This window comes from Perognathus longimembris, chromosome 17, assembly GCF_023159225.1.
Source record: "Perognathus longimembris pacificus isolate PPM17 chromosome 17, ASM2315922v1, whole genome shotgun sequence".
Classification (NCBI taxonomy): domain Eukaryota; kingdom Metazoa; phylum Chordata; class Mammalia; order Rodentia; family Heteromyidae; genus Perognathus; species Perognathus longimembris.
In genome coordinates, this window is record NC_063177.1 from 44,673,779 (window position 1) to 44,692,354 (window position 18,576).

Here is an 18,576-nt window from a genome sequence, read left to right on the forward strand (position 1 = left end):
TGGGGATGGAACCTAGGGTCTCACACATTCAGATCATCTACCACTAAATGACACCTCAGCCCCTAAATTGTGTTTTGAGTAACTATGCTCCCAAGTGACTGAACTCTAGTATGTGACAAGAAGAGTATGTGGGAAAGAAAAGGCCTGGAAAGTGCCCACAGATACATCATGGCTGTGCACATCAAAGGGAGGTAATAACTCCATTGGAATAAAGTGGCACAAATTGTAATTTCTCCATCCCACCCTCGGGGTACCATAAACAAACTTCCCACTAGAAGAAGGGACTTCTTACAGGCTGAGCAACACTGTGCAGACTCCCCAAGAGCATAGTCATTTGCACATTTTAATAGGAACTGAAAAATGCAGTGAGACAGACATAAGGCCTAGACAGGTGGCCATAGGCTGAAGGCAGAGCCTGAAGAAAAACAGTTGTGTGAGGCTACCCTTCAGGTTTAATGCGAAGGAAGATATCAGTGCTTGACAATAGCTACTGTGTAAACTGATGTCTTTCTTTCCTCAGCTACTCAGCCTCCAGGTGGTTCCGTATGCTTATGACTGAAGAAGCGGATCCTAGAATCACTTCTGGGCTTAGGTTTTTAACCCAGAAACTATGAGCCAACTGATGCATGTGGAGGCATTTTCTGGAAAATTCCAGAGCTCTTGGATTCTCAAAGTCCTTTCTGCAAAATAAGACTTAAGGTCAATTTTTCCAGTCCTTTTTCTCTCTGCAAAAGAATTATTTTTCTTTTTGGATTGTATTCCTGCTTCTAAAATTAAATGAAAGCCAAATATATATACATATATATGTAATTTAACATCCTCACAGGAAGAAGCAAAACATTTTATATCATTCTTCCAGGGGAAAAAAATGGCTCTTCAGAAATGTATCAAATATGATACCAACATATCCCTAAAGCAGAGACTTTTTTTTTTTTTAGTCATTCTAGAAGCATTCCTTCTTTGCTCAGGAATATACTTATCTCCTGAACAGCGAGAGTTCAGGTACATGAAATTGTGAATAACCGAGAATGTGGAACACTCAAGTGGCAAAGGGATTTGGACTTGTTCCCATCGAATGGTCAAGACTTCCCTTCACCTCACACCGCTGGGTTGGCACAGGACTGTTTCCAGAAAGGGCTCCATGCATAAATGCCTGTGACTGCTCTGTCACACTCCTTATTTGATAGAACTCATTTTAAATTTATTATTAATTTTCAGTGCTGGAGACAACAAACCCAGGATCTGCACATGCTAGGCAATTGCTCAGCCATTAAGCTATAACCCCAGCCCAGTGGACTTCATTTTTAAGTTTTGTTTCATGTCCTAGACAGCTGGTTCTGCAACTCTGCTGTCACGCGTCTGGAATGCTGCTTCTCAGCTGCGTGGTGAGTGATGTGGAGGTCAGACTTCAGGGTTAGATCAAGACCCAGCAATTCTAACCAGGGAAGCCAATGAGACCCTTTCTGCCAGAAAAGCCTGCCTCTCTACTCTGGTTTCAGTCCTCTTGGATCATGGACTCTGTCTTCATGCCTGGGAACAAGAAGAAAGACTTCCTCATGGCATCATGTGGGATCAAATTAGATGAAGCACTCACAGGGTATGTATGAAATGCTACATGGAGATTTGATAAATACCACTCACCAGAAAATAAAAATCCACAGATTGCCGAATCCAAACACATTTTAACAAATAGCAGAAAATGAAAGGAAAATAGTAGATAGAGGTTAGATTTCATACAGCAAAAACTCTCCAATCATTAAAACAGGAACACTTCATTAGGTAAATAGGATAAATCAGGATAATGTAAGCAAAAGAATATCCATAAAGGTGTATGTAACCCAGCTCCCCCAGGTTTCAGTGACCACCAGATGAATAAGAGCAAGTCAGTCTGTAACTAAGCAAAAATACAAGAGTCTGTGTTTTATATTTAGACTCTACAGAGGGAGGCATTTCTCTGTCATTGTACTCTGGTTCTATCTAAGGAGCACAGATGTGAGAGAAAAAGCATCTCTTAATTTGATAAAACAATCACATAAATGTGCAGTTAAAACACTCACTTTTAAGCTATGTAGGAATATAAAAGTTTTACTTATCCTTTCTAAGCAATAAAGGAGACAAAAAAAGTCAAGCTCCATTAATTAATCTCATAGTTTTGGAATTTTTCTAAATCAGATGATTCTGGGCAGCAGATGCATCATCTACAAAGAGAAGAATTTACTAATATGCAAATCAATATGGTATCATTTCAGGAGGTGCTTCTCAGAACATTTGTGGAACATTTCTGGGCTACATCACCAACTATCTCGTTATGAATAATTCTGACTTGGTGATAAAAGCAGCAGATCCCAAGAGACCTGAGCTTGTCCCACACAGTGCTGTTGTGGCTAAAAGGGAAGCAATAGCTCTCAGAGTAGTGATTCAATTGGCAGAGTAGATAATGTTCAGATGAATCTGCCCTGCTTGTCTCAGTCGTAATGCTTTCTGGGTAACTGAGACAGTTCTGTCCCTGCCAGTGCCAATGTCAAAAGGCACTGTGTGCTGTCACAGCTGAGCAAAGGGTGGAGACTCACGGCTTGCTCTGTGGTCCAAAGCAATTAACACTGGAGCTTGCTTGCCATCTAGAGACTCTCACACACCTCAGACCTGTTTCTCAAAGGCTGTAGGGAGAGGCTAGTTTCCCAGGATTGAGTTAGTAAATTTATATATCGCCCCTTACCCTTCTTTGCCAATTTCTCCAACCTTCAGGGCTTCAACAAGAGGCTCTTTACCTAGTTTGGTCAAATTCATTTTGGTCTCAAGAGTCATCAGAAAGGACCCATTGTAGGACATTTCCAAATTGATCCAGAGTCCTGGAGAAACAGTAAAAAAAAAAAAAAAAAAGTTTTTCCCCCCTAAAAAAACATGGCTATAAATAACAGTATTTAAAAACTTGTATTTTAAATGGTCTAAACGGGTATCATGCTCTAAGTCTGCATAGGGCTTGTACTACAAACAGAAGTGAGAAGGGTGGTGGGAGTGCTCTGTTATCCACGTGCAGACAGACTAAAATAGCCCACATGTGGCAGATGACCAGCACTGCAGTCCATACAATGGTCAGTAAATCAATCAATACATGACTGCTCTAGGAGGGCCCCACATTCTGGCTTCTCCTCACATTTTGTAAGAAAATACATGCTCAAGCCATGTATCAGTGGCTCACACCTGTAATGCTAGCTACTAGGAAGGTGGAGATTGGGGGGATTATAGTTTGAAGCTATCCCAACCCCCCCCCCACCAATAAAAATCATGAGATCCCCATCTCAACCAGTAACTGGGTGTACTGAAGTTTTCTTGTCACTCCACCTACATGGGGTGGCTGAGATGATGGTTCTAGGCCAGTCCAGGAAAAAAAAAAAGTTTTTGAGTCTCTCTCTCAACAGAAAGAATGGGCATGGTGGCATGCACCTGTCACTCCAGGTACCATGAGAAGAGGTTAATAGGAAAATGACAGTCCAGGCTAGTCCTGGCAAAAAAAAAAAAAAAAAAAAAGACTCTATCTTAAAAATGACCAGAAAAAAATGGCTGAAGGTGTGGTTCAAGCTGTAGAGCACTTGCTTAGCAAGTGCAAAGCAAGCCCTGATTTCAAATCCCAGTCCCACCAAAAAAAAGAAAGAAAGAAACATGCCCCAAAGGAACACAGGATGGACTGCCAATGGCCTGCCAGTTACAAGGCAGAAGAGAAGTGTGGAGACTTACACTATGAGATGAAGGTTCCTTAAAGACATGTCAGAAAATTACTGATTTTCCAAAAATTATCCAGTGTTTAGAAGAGGAAGCAGAATAATAGGCCAGATTTAGTTTGATAAAACAAATAGTCACAAAACTGTTAGAACCCCTTTCTTCCTGGAAATGGCCTAGTAATAGAAACAAAAGGATGACATTTTGATTCCCATTATTATCTATCTAGGTAAAGTCAGGAACCATTGGTAACTGGGTTTAAAAATCTATTTCTTTCGGGTATGGTGGCTCATGCCTAGAATCCTAGCAATTGAGGAGAAATAGACATTTTATCATGCGCTGAGGCCAGTCCCAAGTGGGTCCTGGTAAAATAAAAGAGCTAAAGACATTGCTCCTTTGAGTAGTATGTCCCTAAGTTCAAACCCAGACAGGTTGCCAATCTAGGAGGCTTTTCGTTTCTTGGAATTTTACTAGATGATACTGACAAACGCCTAAGAGCAAACAGGGTCATCTCAGGACCTCCACTGTGACCAGACAGAGAAGACAGGATATGCTATGGTTTTTCAGACCCAGAGCTCCAAGGAACTCAACATGTAAATCTTCAAGTGTGTATATTTGAATGTTTATAAACTATAGACCTACATAGGACAAATGACAACATCTAAAAGGAAGCAGGATACATTATTTATACATAGTAGCCTTTTCAACTGATTATAGTAAATAACCCCTCCTCTACAGGCTACCCCCTCAGATAAAAGCATGGCTTAACCCCAAGAAGCACTAATGGTGAAACTCCCCAATAAAGGCAGAATAATTTCCATCTTGTTTTCAACAAATTCTTTTTGTTGTACTTGAAGGTGATTATTTCCCATGAATGACCAACGACTGATTGAAGGATGTACAGGTAAATTGTGACTGCTTTGCAGAACATTAATGAAAGAAATTGCTTTACTTCCTGCTTACATTAAGCATCTAAAAATCATTCACTAGCTTGTTTTCAAAATACTGTTACTGGAAATAAAAGGCACATCTGCTAAAAGACATATCTGCTTCAGTAAAGGCACTGAGTTGTTGATCACTTCCAATAGAAATGTAATTAAGGGCTGGGTATTAATTTATACTTGATATACAAAGAACTTCAATGAAGAATATATTTCTTTTTATGCATTATCTCCAGCTTTTTCAACCTGAGAATTAGTTTTAAACTACTGGGCTACTGTAACAGATTCAAACTACCAGGCTAATATATATATATATATATATATATATATATATATATATATATATATATACACACACACACACACACAAATGTAATCATGCCTTTTGGAAATCCTAGTTAGGTTTCCAATAAATATGAACAGTATGTATTGCCTACAAAAGTTGTCATACTATGGGCCGGAGGCATGGCTCAAGTGGTAAGCATCTGCCTAGCAAGCCTAACAACACCCTGAGTTGAAACCCCCATCCCAGTACCCTATCTGCAAAAAGAAGCTGTCATATTGAAGGTAACAGAATTTCACTTCTTCCAAAATAGAATGTTTTTGCTATTTTTGGATCAAGAAGGTAAGAACAGCCAGGTGGGTGCTGGTGGCTCATGCCTGTAATCCTAGCTACTCTGGAAGCTGAGATCTGAGGATCAAGGTTCAGAGTCAGCCCAGGCAGTAAAACCCAGAGACTCTCATCTCCAGTTAACCACCATAAGATCAGTAGTGGAACAGTGGTTCAAGTGGTAGAATGCTAGTCTTGAGCAAAAAAGGTCAGCAGGGACAGTTGTCCAGGCCCTGAGTTCAAGTCTCAGCATCAGTGCAGGCATGGGTGCACACACAATGCACACAATGCACACAATACACACATACACACACACACATACACACTATGAACACAGTAAACTGCTGGCTTAGGCCTATCACTGAGACATTGCTCCCACTGGGGTATAGTCTAGCCCGACTGCTTAGGAGTGGACAGTAGCCCAGGTAGCTTGTCTTTCCACCTCAGCTTCAAGGGGGAGTGGAGGGCAAGGACAGATACTACCACCAGCACCACTGCTCAAGGGCCACTGGGGCAGGAATGATTGCTCACTCCACACTGAGCTCTTACCACACAGAGAGTTGAAGACACTCTGAGGAACCCCTGCCCTCAGGAAGTACATGCTTAAGAATAAAGAGAGCCTCAGATACATGGACAGCTAGACCATAATGCCCAAGAGATAAGAAACATGCTTGGCTGCCTGTCCGCAGAGACAAGGGAAACCATAACCCAAACAGATGAACTTGTGCCATCTCCCCCACTGCTCAGTAACTGTCTTACCATGGCATATAAATCTATCGCTTCACATAGCAGCTCCTGTCTTAGTGCTAAAGCACTTTCTCCCAGGTGGCTTAACAGGGCACTTGCTACTTGGAATGCTTTAAGAGACCCTAAAAAGCTTTGCATATCTGAACAGATCCACATATTCCTTGCTCTTCCATTTCCCTCTCCCTGGAACTATTAATGGAGGATTTTCACTCAGAAAGTCAATTGGCAGTTGGCATCCAAAGAACAAAACCCCTTAGAATGGAACATCTGATAACTAGTACATATCAGGTCAGATGCTAGAGTTACTGGTCCTGACCACCCTAGTGATTGTTTTTTTCCCTGACAAGCAGATGGGTGGCATACTGTTCACTCAGATACCACAGAAAACTAGAAATTCCTTAAATTTGGATGTGTCTTTCATGATGTCATTTTTAGCTTTCTCTCCCCCCTACAACTATTCTCTAACATAAAACTTTGTCTCTTCAATTAGACAGTCTCACATCAGTCCCCTTGCTGCTACTATTTATCCTACCGAAGTTCCACAAGGGGACATTTTCCCCATTTCCACGCATACTAATTTTTCTTTCTGTAACACTGTGGGTTAAGGGGCATATGTGCCATTTCTGCCAGCACTGAACTTCACAGTTAACCTTACCTGGCTTTTAGACCAAGGAAGAAAAATTAAGATCACTATAGTTGTACCTCTAATGCCTTCTCTTTAAGAAGGTACAGTGGGAAGGAAGGACAGGCACAATCTGAGTCTAGCAATATCAGTTTCAATCCCAGCACTGGAAAAAGGCACCAAGCATGAGACGGCCAGGTTTGGAACATGTACAGAGATTGATACTGGAAGTCACAAGGCAAGGGTATCTCTGCACACAGACAAGGCTCCCATTCCTGTGAGACAGGATGGTTCTCAGATTCTTTCCACAGCATCTGACACCTTCAATCAAAACTTAGTTTTGGGGGCTGGGGATATGGCCTAGTGGCAAGAGCGCTTGCCTCTTATAGATGAAGCCCTGGGTTCGGTTCCCCAGCACCACATATACAGAAAATGGCCAGAAGTGGCGCTGTGACTCAAGTGGCAGAGTGCTAGACTTGAGCAAAAAGAAGCCAGGGACAGTGCTCAGGCCCTGAGTCCAAGGCCCAGGACTGGCAAAAAAAACAAAACAACAAAAAAAAACCTTAGTTTTGCAAAAAGACAAAAACCAATCCATCCTTCTTTTCATGGGGTACACTTAGTGACTCTTTGGGAACTTAAATACTTGTAGAAGACATGTATGAAATCAATCGGTTCTAACACCTCTAATTCCAGGCACAGAAATGACATCCTGGTTGACAGAAAAGGGTCCTCACCGAGGCCTTTCAGAAGCCTCACAAGCCACAAAACTTAGCAGCAGCACTGGGCGTTGGTGGCTCACACCTGTAACCCTAGATACTATGGAGGCATGATCTGAGGATTGTGGTTCAAAGCCAGCCAGGCAGGAAAGTCCATGAGACTCTTATTGCCAATTAACCACCAGAAAACCAGAAGTGGCACCCTGGCTCAAAGTGGTAGAGCCTTGAGCAAAAGAGCTCAGGGACAGCACCTAAGCCCTGAGTTCAGCCCCATGACCACCAAAGCATAGACACCAAAGGCTCACTATGTGGCCACCTATGTTCCCTGAGCATTTGTACATTAACATTTAGTCCCTATCACAACTGCATGAGGCAGACACTACTGTGCTAGTACTTCATGGATGAGGAATCTGTGGTGTGCATGATTAGTAGCCCCACGACTATGTTAAAAGAGCAAGGCCCAGTCACAGGGGGCTTGGCAGTAGAGCCAGTGCTCCTGTGGGCCTCCAATCCAGATCTGAAACTTGTAGAACAGGATGGAAAGGTGAGACTGCTGGTGGCCTTTGGGCTTTGCTTTGTACAAACATGGTCTGGCTAGGGAAACTCTGGTTGATCTTCAGTCCAAATCACTAATCTGCCCCATTCCTACACAGTTTTGAAAAAGAGTTCTATATTCTTCATTAATACATGGCTTAAAAATAAAAGATTAGACAAAAGGATCCCCTAAATAAACCTGGCTATCTCTAAATAGAGGGATAGTCAATCACATTTTCTTCTTTACCTTCTATGGCTATTTCAGTTTCCTTACATGCATGTTTACTCAATGAACAAATGTAAACATCACTCTGAACAGAGTTAATGACTTCAAAGATTTTGGCTTAGCCATCCACATCCTACACTCTCCAACAGCAGCACTGATGGCAATAACAACCAAGAGTAAAATACTAATAGCTGGAGCCTATAAAGTACCTGTCTTATTCAAGTGCTATTTGTACATACTGCCTGGACTGACTGACTGACTGACTGCCTTTCTCTTTTTCTTTTTTGGCAGTCCTGGGGCTTGAAATCAGGGCCTAGGCACTGTCCCTGAGCTTCATTTGCTTAAGGTTGGCACTTTACCACTTGAGCCACAGCACCAATTCAGGCTTTTTCTGTTAATGCAGCACTGAGGAATCAAACCCAGGGCTTTATACATGTTGGGCAAGCCCTCACCACTGAGCCATATCCCAAAGCCCCTTTCTTTTTAAAAAATTGTTATTACAAAGATGATGTACAGCGGGATTATAGTTACAGTGTCACCTCTTCTTGTTTTCTCCTAGTTTTTCCTTCCTGATTCCCCTTCCCCTACAAGTTGTACAGTTTATTTTCAACACAGTATCTAGTGAGTATCACTGCTGTGTTTATCCTTTGTCCCACCATTTCTGTGATGCCCTTACCCTCCACAATACAGATCAATTTATATACAAGACAAAATGTACTGTCTTTCCTGTGTAACTCATGTAATCTTTGTGAAAGCTAAGGATTAGGTACTGTGAGGATCCCCATTTGAGAGATGAGTTGGCATAGAGGTTTGGGAACTTGCCCAAGGCCATAAGACTGTGAGCCTCGTGGTCTGGCTCCAGGACCACTTTCTAGGTTGTATTAAGAAGCACAATAGGGCTGGGAATATGGCCTAGTGGTAGAGTGCTCGCCTTGTATACATGAAGCCCCGGGTTCGAGTCCTCAGTACCACATATATAGAAAAAGCCAGAAGTGGCGCTGTGGCTCAAGTGGCAGAGTGTTAGCTAGCCTTGAGCAAAAAGAAGCCAGGGACAGTGCTCAGGCCCTGAGTCCAAGGCCCAGGACTGGCAAAAAAAAAAAAAAAAGAAGCACAATAACATTATCCAAAAAGAAATGTACTCTTTACCTGACTTGTGTAACTGTAACTCCTCTGTAATTACCTTTATAACAATAATAAAGAATTATTTTTAAAAAGAAAGAATACTAGGACAGAGTAATACAATCAGCTCTGGCTCCAAATATCCCTTCTTCTGAGATATGGGCCTCCAGCAAGCAGTCCTGGGCTTGAATTCAGGGCCTGGGCACTGTTCCTGAGCTTCTTTTGCTCAATGCTAGCAGTCTACCACTTGAGCCCCAGTACCACTCCCAGCTTTTTCTGTTTATGTGGTACTGAGGAATTGAACCCAGGGCTTCATATATGCTATGCAAGCACTTACCACTAAACCATATCCCCAGCCCGCCTATTTTTTCTTTAAAAAAAAATTACTTATTTACTGCCAAAGGGATGTACAGAGGGGTTACATTTCATACATAAGACAGTGGGTACATTTCTTGTACAATTTGTTACCTCCTCCTTCGTTTCCCCCCCTTTTCTCCCTCCCCCCATGAATTGTTCAGTTGGTTTACACCAAATGATTTTGTAAGTAATGCTTTTGAAGTCATTTGTCTTTTTATCCTTTATCTCTTGGTTTTGATTCCTGCCTATTTTTTAAAAGGACATCAGAGGATCCCATGCGAGTGCCTCTTGGGGACACTAAAATCTCCTCACTTGGGCTGGGCTTCCCTGAGAGCTCATGGTTAGTTTTAGCAAGTCATCCTGGATTTTAATTCCTCTCAAAGGAGAAGCTCTTCCTTAGAGCAATGGAATTCAATATTGCACAATGACTTCTGTTAATGACTGACCACATACAGATGGTACCTACAAGGCTGCATCATCTAGTAAGCATAGCTGTCTTACTTTGGGTATGTATACTCCATGATATACTTGCATGAGGAAATCAACTAAGGACCATTCTGTCATTAGGGAACAATGTGATTGTTTCTGTTTTACCATGCATACATACATTCTTTGTAGACTTGGAAAGATCTCATGGATCAAACTTAACCCTACAGTCTTTATGGTTTCTGTTTGCTTATTTGGTTGGTTTTGTTCCTTTCTCTGTAACATTTTCTCCCTGGTTATCCATGTAGGCAGAGCTCTAAAACTCACCATGAAAGAAGTAAGCTGCAGATGAATTAAAAACCATGAAAGCTTTGATATTTATAGTTGAAATGTCTTGCCCCCCAGCTCTTGCTACTGAGGAACAGGAAAGAAGCTCAAACTTAGGTCTTGAATTCTCCTCAAAGTCTGACCAAAGCAGCCCCGGAAGACCAGAGAGTTCAAAGCCACAGGGACACTTCTTAGATGTCACAAAGCTCTCTGTGGCCCTGCACCCTCTCTTTGAAAATTTCTATTAGTTCAGCAAAGAACAGTTCTTAGATAAGAGAGTGCTAGCACATTGGAAAATACAGCACGTCCACATATTATTTACTTTTTAAAAGCCTGACTCTCAGGAAGTTTGTGTAGGCTGATCATTTATCAGCTTGATACCAGTCAGTTTGCCTGAAGAGGTAAAGACCAAAGCACAACAGAGAGGAAGGCAAGGGAGGTAGCTTTTTACATTGATGAGGTGGATCACAATTATGCAGCTAACACACCGATGCAATGTCTTTTAAAATTGTGCACGGGACTAAAAGAACTCCAGCTAAAGAACCTACAAAGAGTTCAAATCTATTCTAGTTTTCCAGTGAACCTGAAATGACCAAAACACAGCAGCACTCAGATTCTCCAAGGAGCAGATGTAATTGAGGCATGGAATCTCAAAATGTAGAGATCAGATAGACTTCTAGATTTGCCAGTACTCTGATCTGCCTTTCTCTGAAATTGATATGATGATAAAAACATGGAAATTCAGTGTACTGTCAGCTGAAATAGTATTAGAAAGATTTGCAGAGATACTAACTGTAGTGACAGAAAAACCTGCTCATATTTACATCAAATGTAACAGCTGAAAAATCATTTCACTAAATACACTCAAGAGCCATCTGATAAATCTATACAGAAAAAAAAAATTGTGTTCTTTTGGTGCTGGTCCTGGGGCCTGAACTTAGGGCCTGGGTGCTATCTTTATCTTTTTCAGCCCAATCTGGCATTTTTGAGCCACTCCACTTCCAACTTTTTTGCTGGTTAGGTGGAGATAAAAGTCTCACAGACTTTCCTGTCCAGGCTGGCTTCAATCCTCAGATCTCAGTCTCCTGAATAAGTAGGATTACAGACATGCTCATAGAAAAGTTATTCCTATACCTTACCAATTCTAAAAAAACATTAACTTACAACATTGTCTTAAAAATCTGTATTTATTTTTTTCTCTACCTTGTTTCTGGGCTAGTTTAGGAATAATGTGAAAAGGGTATGAGTGCTATAGGGGTTCAGTAGCAAGGGATGCTACAGTAAAGAAACTAATGAGACTTTTTCCTGCGTGCCAACAGGCTATTATTCCATGCTTGGCCTATTCCTCCTTACTAAGTTTTCCCTGCTGAGATCCTTTTAAAACTATATGACACAAAGTATGTAAATATTTATATCATCTTAATTTTATTTAGAGTCCCTCTATATTCTAACTTTTTCCTTCATTCATAGAGTTAAGTGTTGATACTATATCAGCAGCATGTTTAAAAACTTAAATCTGAGAGCTTTCTTCCAGCAGACCGTCTCTCTCACAAAATATTGTTTTTGAACATATGTCTTCATCTTTTGAACACTGGGTGCCTACTAGGAGTGTAAGAAAATAAAGATCAAAGATAGGAATGTCAAAAAAGGTTATAATCTAAAAGTTGGGGCAAGATAAGGATGTGATAGGAATAGCTGGAAGAGACAAGGAGCCAGGGCGAATGTATGAGAGAGGCCTGGAAGAGGGGGTGGGGCTGAAACCCAGACCACTGTTCATACCCTGGAAAGAGCTGCAACCCACATGGAAGCCTAGCCTCGTAGTATGGGAGACTAGGATAGGAGGGAAAGCCTGGAACAGTTCTTCATAGTGTAAGGCTATGATCGTTAAGAACAAAGGATGTCCAACATGGAATAGGATGGTTAAGAAGATCCTAACTCCCTCTAAGCACAAAGCCTTGCAACAATGGAAACATTTGAATACTCACATAAATGGTCAATTCTACCCTAGAGTCAGTTAAGAGTTACCTTGGTGATCAACGTAAGGTTTGAAGGCCTGAAGGATTTTTGGCACGGCTACTCCCATGTCAAGCTCTGTCAGGGTTAGCTCATTCATAAAGTAGGGGAGCTAGAGAAAAAAAGCAAACAATGAATGAGAGACAATAGCAACTTAGTAGCAATGTTAAGGTAACCACCCCCCCATACAAACTGATGTATGCTAATAAAACATGTTAATTAAAAAATACCAAGGTAAGTTAGAATTCAACATACTCTTAGAGGGGATAGTGGCCAAAGTTTTGGGGGCACATCACTTATTTAACCAAATTTCATTGGGCATCTAAGGTATCCAGTTCCTTGCTTTCATGAGGTTTCCACTGGAGAGGCAGAGAGAACTAGTAGACAAATACTGTAACCTCTTAAAGCAAGAAATGGACTGAGGTGGGCAGGGTTCAGTCAAGCTTCTCTCAGGCATCGCATATGACAAGAGACCTGCTTATGGAAAAGGAGCCAGCCCTGCCAGAGAGTCAGTAAGACCCAGAGTTGGTAAAGTATAGGGCAATGAAGCGCTCTTAGATTAGTAATTGCTACAACACTTCTAACAAACCTATCACATGTATTGAAATTCTTGGGGGGAAAAAAAATCACATCCCTTTGACCCATGCTGGACATTTGCTGTTTGCCCCCTGTATCCACACTACATCATCCTCTGTACTGAAGCTAATATGTGTGGACTGCATCCACTATCTCTTGCCTTCTGGTTGGACATTGGCAACAGGATATACCAATGGAAAGGGGTGGGAGACAGGGAGAAATGCTATCAGGTATTTGTGAAGGACACAGCTCCTATGAGATAGGCAGCTCTCTATACAGCTACCCTGTCTGAGGTCTGGTAATATCTGGGAAGGGCACCGCTCCCCACTTCTGCTGGCCCAGATGTGCTGCAGCCTCCCTTCTGTCTTCCTCCATCCCTTCCACTTATTCATCTGAGTGTAACATCAGGTTGTTCATGCTGGGCACCTTGACTAATCCACACCCCCAAATCTATCAGCAGGAATTTATTCTAGAGGGATTTTTTGCCAGTCCTGGGGCTTGGACTCGGGGCCTGAGCACTGTCCCTGGCTTCTTTTTTACTCAAGGCTCGCACTCTACCACTTGAACCACAGCCCCATTTCTGGCTTTTTCTACATATGTGGTGCTGTGGAATCAAACCCACGGCTTCATATATAGGAGGCAAGCACTCTACCATTAGGCCATATTCCCAGGCCCCTCCCTCCAAATTTAAATACTAGTGTCATGTTCACAAAGTCCTATTTATCTCACGATTGTACAATTACTTCATTACATATTTCCTCTGGATTTGTATTTGTAGTTTCACTTTGTTCTTTTCATTACTAGGTATTGATCTCAGAGCCTCGAACTTGGTAGGCATGCACTTTACCACATGAGCCATGTTCCTGTCTGTATATTTTTAGGTCTTCATGTTATTATTTATGTAACATATAAATCAGGGATTTTCCCCGAAAAGGGCTAGTTAGCAAATTTCAACCTATTTATGGAGCACTAATTTGTATTTCCATCTTTAAATATACATCCCTGCCACACTGGAAACTGTAGTGAGCTCCCTGGTTTTTGCCAGTATCAAACTGCTCTTACTACTAGAGCTATGTTTAACATACTTTCTAAATGTGGCAGGTCCCAGTCCTTTCCTCTCAGAAATCTCTCCAACATTAAAGTAAGTTTATAAAACCTAAAATATGGCTGGGAAGGTGGCTTCATGGTAGAGTGCTTGCCTAGCATGCATGAAACCCTGAGTTTGATTACTCAGTACCACATAAACAGGAAAGGCTGGAAGTGATACCGTGGCTCAAGTGGTAGAGTGCTAGACTTGAGCAAAAACTGCTCAGGGACAGTGCCCAGGCCTGAGGACAAGCCCCAGGTCTGGCAAAACCAAACAAAACAAAAACCAAAACCCTAAAATAAAGCTAAGATTTTTGAAAACTAACTCAAAAATGACTATGCCCCACAAGGTGAGTCTCCATGTGGTCAGGTGTGGATTTAATACTAAGGTGGCTGGACCTCTTCAGCTGTCGCTCTGCAGAAGAGTATCAACTTCAAGATTCACCAGATGGAGAACTTCATGTCTGATTCTTTAAAGAGCCAGGGTGGTTATGTTAGTGAGGTATTTATATCTGTGATGAATACAATGTAAGCAAAGTTCAAATGTGTGTTTGAGAATTGTTGACTGCTGTATTTGGAAAACTTTTTTCCAAAGCACAAATGTTATAAGTAGAGCTGACTTCTTTATTAACAAAAAAATGCTACTTGGCCAAGAATGTACCCAAATCTTGTATACATGGTGCCGTGCTTTCTTTTCTGTTATTATTATTATTCAAAGGCCTAGCATTTCAGAAATCTGTCAGGTCAGTAACACATCCAAAGGCTGGCCGGGGAATAGGCTACCTTCAACAGGGTTTCCATGGCAACATTAGTCTCACACTGACCTGAAGCAGGAAGGTAACTATCCCTTTTCCTCTGTCACTCTTCACTCTCAGACCACATCCTGCACTCTATGTTCCCCACAAAGGCAACAGAAAGAGCTGAGACAGACCCTGAAAGCACCTGGCACTGAGGAGGAGCACAGCGAGTGGCTTTCAACTACGGTGAACACAGTGGCAAGGGATGATCAGCATGTCTTTTTCCCTATTGTTCACCCATCTACCTGCTCAAACCCAAGAATCTAGAACATCAACAGCTAGCCTCTCCTCTCCTCTCCCCCTCCATGTTCAGCTCTCTGCCCAAGAGCAGCCTCTTTCCTATACTGCAGAAGTAAAGAGACATCACTCTTCTGTGACATCCAACTAGAAACCTTTTGCTTCCCACTCAAAGGCCCCTTCAGTGGGAACGTAGGAACATTTTGTTTTTTATCCTCTTGAGTAAACTCAAGTAGGGACAGAACTGTCAGGTATGTGAGTGATAAGTCAAACACTGTGTGCAATGACAGAAGCATGTGATGGCACAAAATCCCAAAGCTCTCCTTCCTCAGCTGCCAAAGTTAAGAGCGTACTTGCTAATGCTGCAGAAACTCAGTTTGTCTGAAAGCCATCCTGAGGCAACAGATGCATACACAGCTGCTCTTTCACAACAGCCATCATCACGTGTAGGGTGATGATCTGAGACTGCAGGATAAGTCCAGAGGCTACAGTGACCCTCCTGCCTCCTTGTTTGTTTCCCTGACTGGATCTCCTCCGTCTTCAGGGCACTTTGTGAGGCAGCAGCTTCAGGTGGGAGGTGAGGACAGGGCTGACAACAGAGAGGCCATAGCCCCTTCTGAACTCAGTATCCAGAATCTAGCCCCTTCTTCTCCATTCTAACCTTCAGTACTTTGGACTTCAAAAGGCAAGAGGAAGTTTAAGCTTGTGAACTGTAAAAGCTTCCATGACCAGCACAAGGGAAAATGAGAGTACAAGACTTTCTCTCAACTTCTGCAAAACCCTACATGTCCAGCCTATGAGCTGCTGGCTCACACCTATATATCATAGCTATTCATGAAGCTGAGATCTGAGGATTGCAGATAGAAGCCAATACAGCAGACAAATGTATAAGACTCTTATCTATAATTAAATACCAAAAAGCTAGAAGTACAGCTGTGGCTCAAGTGGTAAAGTACTAACCATGTGCCCAGGTCCTGAGTTCAATCATCCCCCCAAAAAGGAAGGGAAGGAGGAAGGAAGAAAAGGAGGAAAGCAGGCAGGTGGGCTTTTCTTTGACTTCTTTCAGAATGAGGGAGCAACCACACCTCACCATAGGGCAAAGGCACCAGAATTCCAGAGAGAAGGCTGGGAAATACCTCCCAATGCCTTTGGAATGTTTGAAAACACCACTGGCCAGTTCTCTTTCTTTCCTTCCTTCCTTCTTTCTTTTTTTTCCTTTTTGGAGGTACTGGGCCACAGCCTCTGGTCCTTTCTGCAGGTGGCTTCAGATTGCAATTCTCCCACCCCTCCCAACATAGCTGGGATTACAGATCTGCACACTGTGCCAGGCTCAGCATGCATTTAGCAAGGCAAAGGATCCATGTTTCTACTTCTTGAAGGTATCAATGATCCCAAACCTTCGGACTCTCTGTCTTAAGCAATCAGCCATGCAAACTCTCAGTGAAGGGGATCAAAGTGATTCTCCCTTGGTGGGATTTTAATCAGGCCAAAGAGTTACTTCAAAGGAGCCTTCAGAAGGTCTCCTGGTTAGCACATGACACTTTAATGACCATCATAAGGAATACTTAGGCAGCTTTAACTCACTTCCAAGTAGGCCTGGCTTAGCATCAAGAGTGTTTCTTCAGCAGAGAGCCCAAAATAAAGTACCACCTAGCCAAAAGCAAAGGTCAATCACAGACATATTTAGAACTGGCACTAACTGCCACAGGATTTCTTTCAAGTGCACCACTCAGCCTGGATCAGTACGAGCCTGGATTGGCTCTGGACAGACATTGAAGTTTGTTTCTAATTCAAAGAGAACTACTTAAGTTGGATCAGTTTGAGGAGCTCACATCTTCCTAAGTAAATAAGGATGTGGTAACATAGGAAAAGAAGTAGACAAGACAGTCAAGTGAGTCTTCAGATGTAGTCTGTGATCCAAGTCAGATGTGTTGATTAAGAAGAACTTAGCACCCTCATATGCTGTATGCTTAAGTTACTTTTCACTTAGGACAAGAGACCCAGGACAACCAGAAATGAAGAACTGGGGACTTAGAAGCCTCCTAAGTAGAAAACAATACCTTTATTTTGCTGAGTTTCATCTGGATTTTCTTAGACACCAGATCTGACCAGTATTTCTCGCCTAAGAAGTCCCAAAATATTCTTCCAAGCAAGGCGTTCACCCAGGCTTCCTGTTCTTCCTCCTCAGAGGGTGGAGCCTCTGGCAACTGGTGAAAGAAAAGGGACCAAAATTAGCTGGGAGACAACTGGAGAATTAGACAGGTGCTTATTTTCATAAAGTCTTTAAAGGCTCTTCCTATGGAAAGAGAGCTGTATGAGCCGTGCTTTGTCCCTATAAATTACAAGTCCCATGTCATGATTGTGAACAGAAAAAGGAGAAATGAAAGCCACCATCACAGCTGTAACCTTTCTTGTCTGTTTTCTTTTTCTACCAGTCTTCCTGTGAACAGATAATATACCACAGCATTATCTAAAAAAAAAAAATCACCTTGTCCCCTAAATTAACTTGGTATCAATGACATTTATCTATCAATTTCTGCTTCTCTTTTTTCCAGCTAAGGCCTAGACATGTAATTGTCAGGCTCATTCTCCTCCAGGCAGAACTCAGTTTCCCAGTGGCCAGGATTCAGGTTTTGCCTGATCCTTTCAAAATAAAGATATTCTTGGAGTATTTAAAAATACTGATGCTTGCTTATAATCATACCTCCAGAGACACTGAGTTAAGAGGCATCAGGAGTTTCAGAAGCCTCCACTCCATGAGATGAAGATATGGGGTGTGTGCCACAGGACAGCTGTTCTCCCCAACTCATCTTCACCTGCCCTTGATACAGCCTGCCTGAACCATCTTCCCTGGCTGCTGTGTCCCAGTCTGGCAAGGACCAGATGTGCAGGACGCTACACGTTGTTCACTCATATCTATCCAGTACCCATGATATGGCCATATGCCACTCATGGTCATCTCTTCTGCACCTTGTACTTTGGCATTCATGCCAGTGTGACATGTTCTGAGCAGCTGTAACTGTCCCACATCACAAATGTGTGCCTAGACCAGCGGCACAGTACAGTACACAAGTCACTTGCAGTCTGACTGCTTGTGAAAATCCCCAAGACCTATGGCACATACATACACGTGACAGTTCTGAAGTCCACGCTTCTGAGGGTCTGAGCCAAGTGAGCCAGACACAGGGCCTTGGCTAAGACCAGCAAATTGCTCAGCAGCTCTGTCCACTTCTCAGGGCAAAGCTATCTGTCTTTGCTCTCTTGGGAGGCCTGGAGGTTCACTCACATTTTTTTCAGTCTTATGTTACTGCATATGCAGTGTTCTAGGAGTGCTTCTTATTTGGATATTTTCCAAGGTCTCTCATGAGTGTTGTTGAATCTCCTTTTTTTGGGGGGGGTGGGGGGCAGTACTAGAGTTTGAACTCAGGGCCATGCATTCACTTGGCTGGCTGTCTTGCTAAGCTGGTGCGCTACCACATGAGCTCTGCATTCTGCTAAAATTCTGAGTCTATCTAACTTTTCTTC

General features: G+C 42.4%; 1 protein-coding gene across 3 annotated transcripts in view; it reads right to left on the reverse strand.

Annotated features, from left to right (window-relative positions):
- Tex2 (testis expressed 2) overlaps positions 1 to 18,576 on the reverse strand; it is an 87,503-nt gene that overhangs the window by 9,776 nt on the left and 59,151 nt on the right. For 2 of the 3 annotated variants that reach the window (XR_007213814.1, XM_048366740.1), the window contains exons 6-8: positions 17,112 to 17,258; positions 12,368 to 12,467; positions 2,717 to 2,849 (exon numbers count right to left, since the gene is read on the reverse strand). Coding sequence is in view for 2 of the 3 variants with exons in the window: in XM_048366740.1 (XP_048222697.1) it covers positions 2,717 to 2,849; positions 12,368 to 12,467; positions 17,112 to 17,258 (380 nt within the window). In the remaining variant the exon portion in view is untranslated. The remainder of the gene's footprint in view (positions 1 to 2,716; positions 2,850 to 12,367; positions 12,468 to 17,111; positions 17,259 to 18,576) is intronic. The other variant, XM_048366741.1, reaches the window with a different exon arrangement.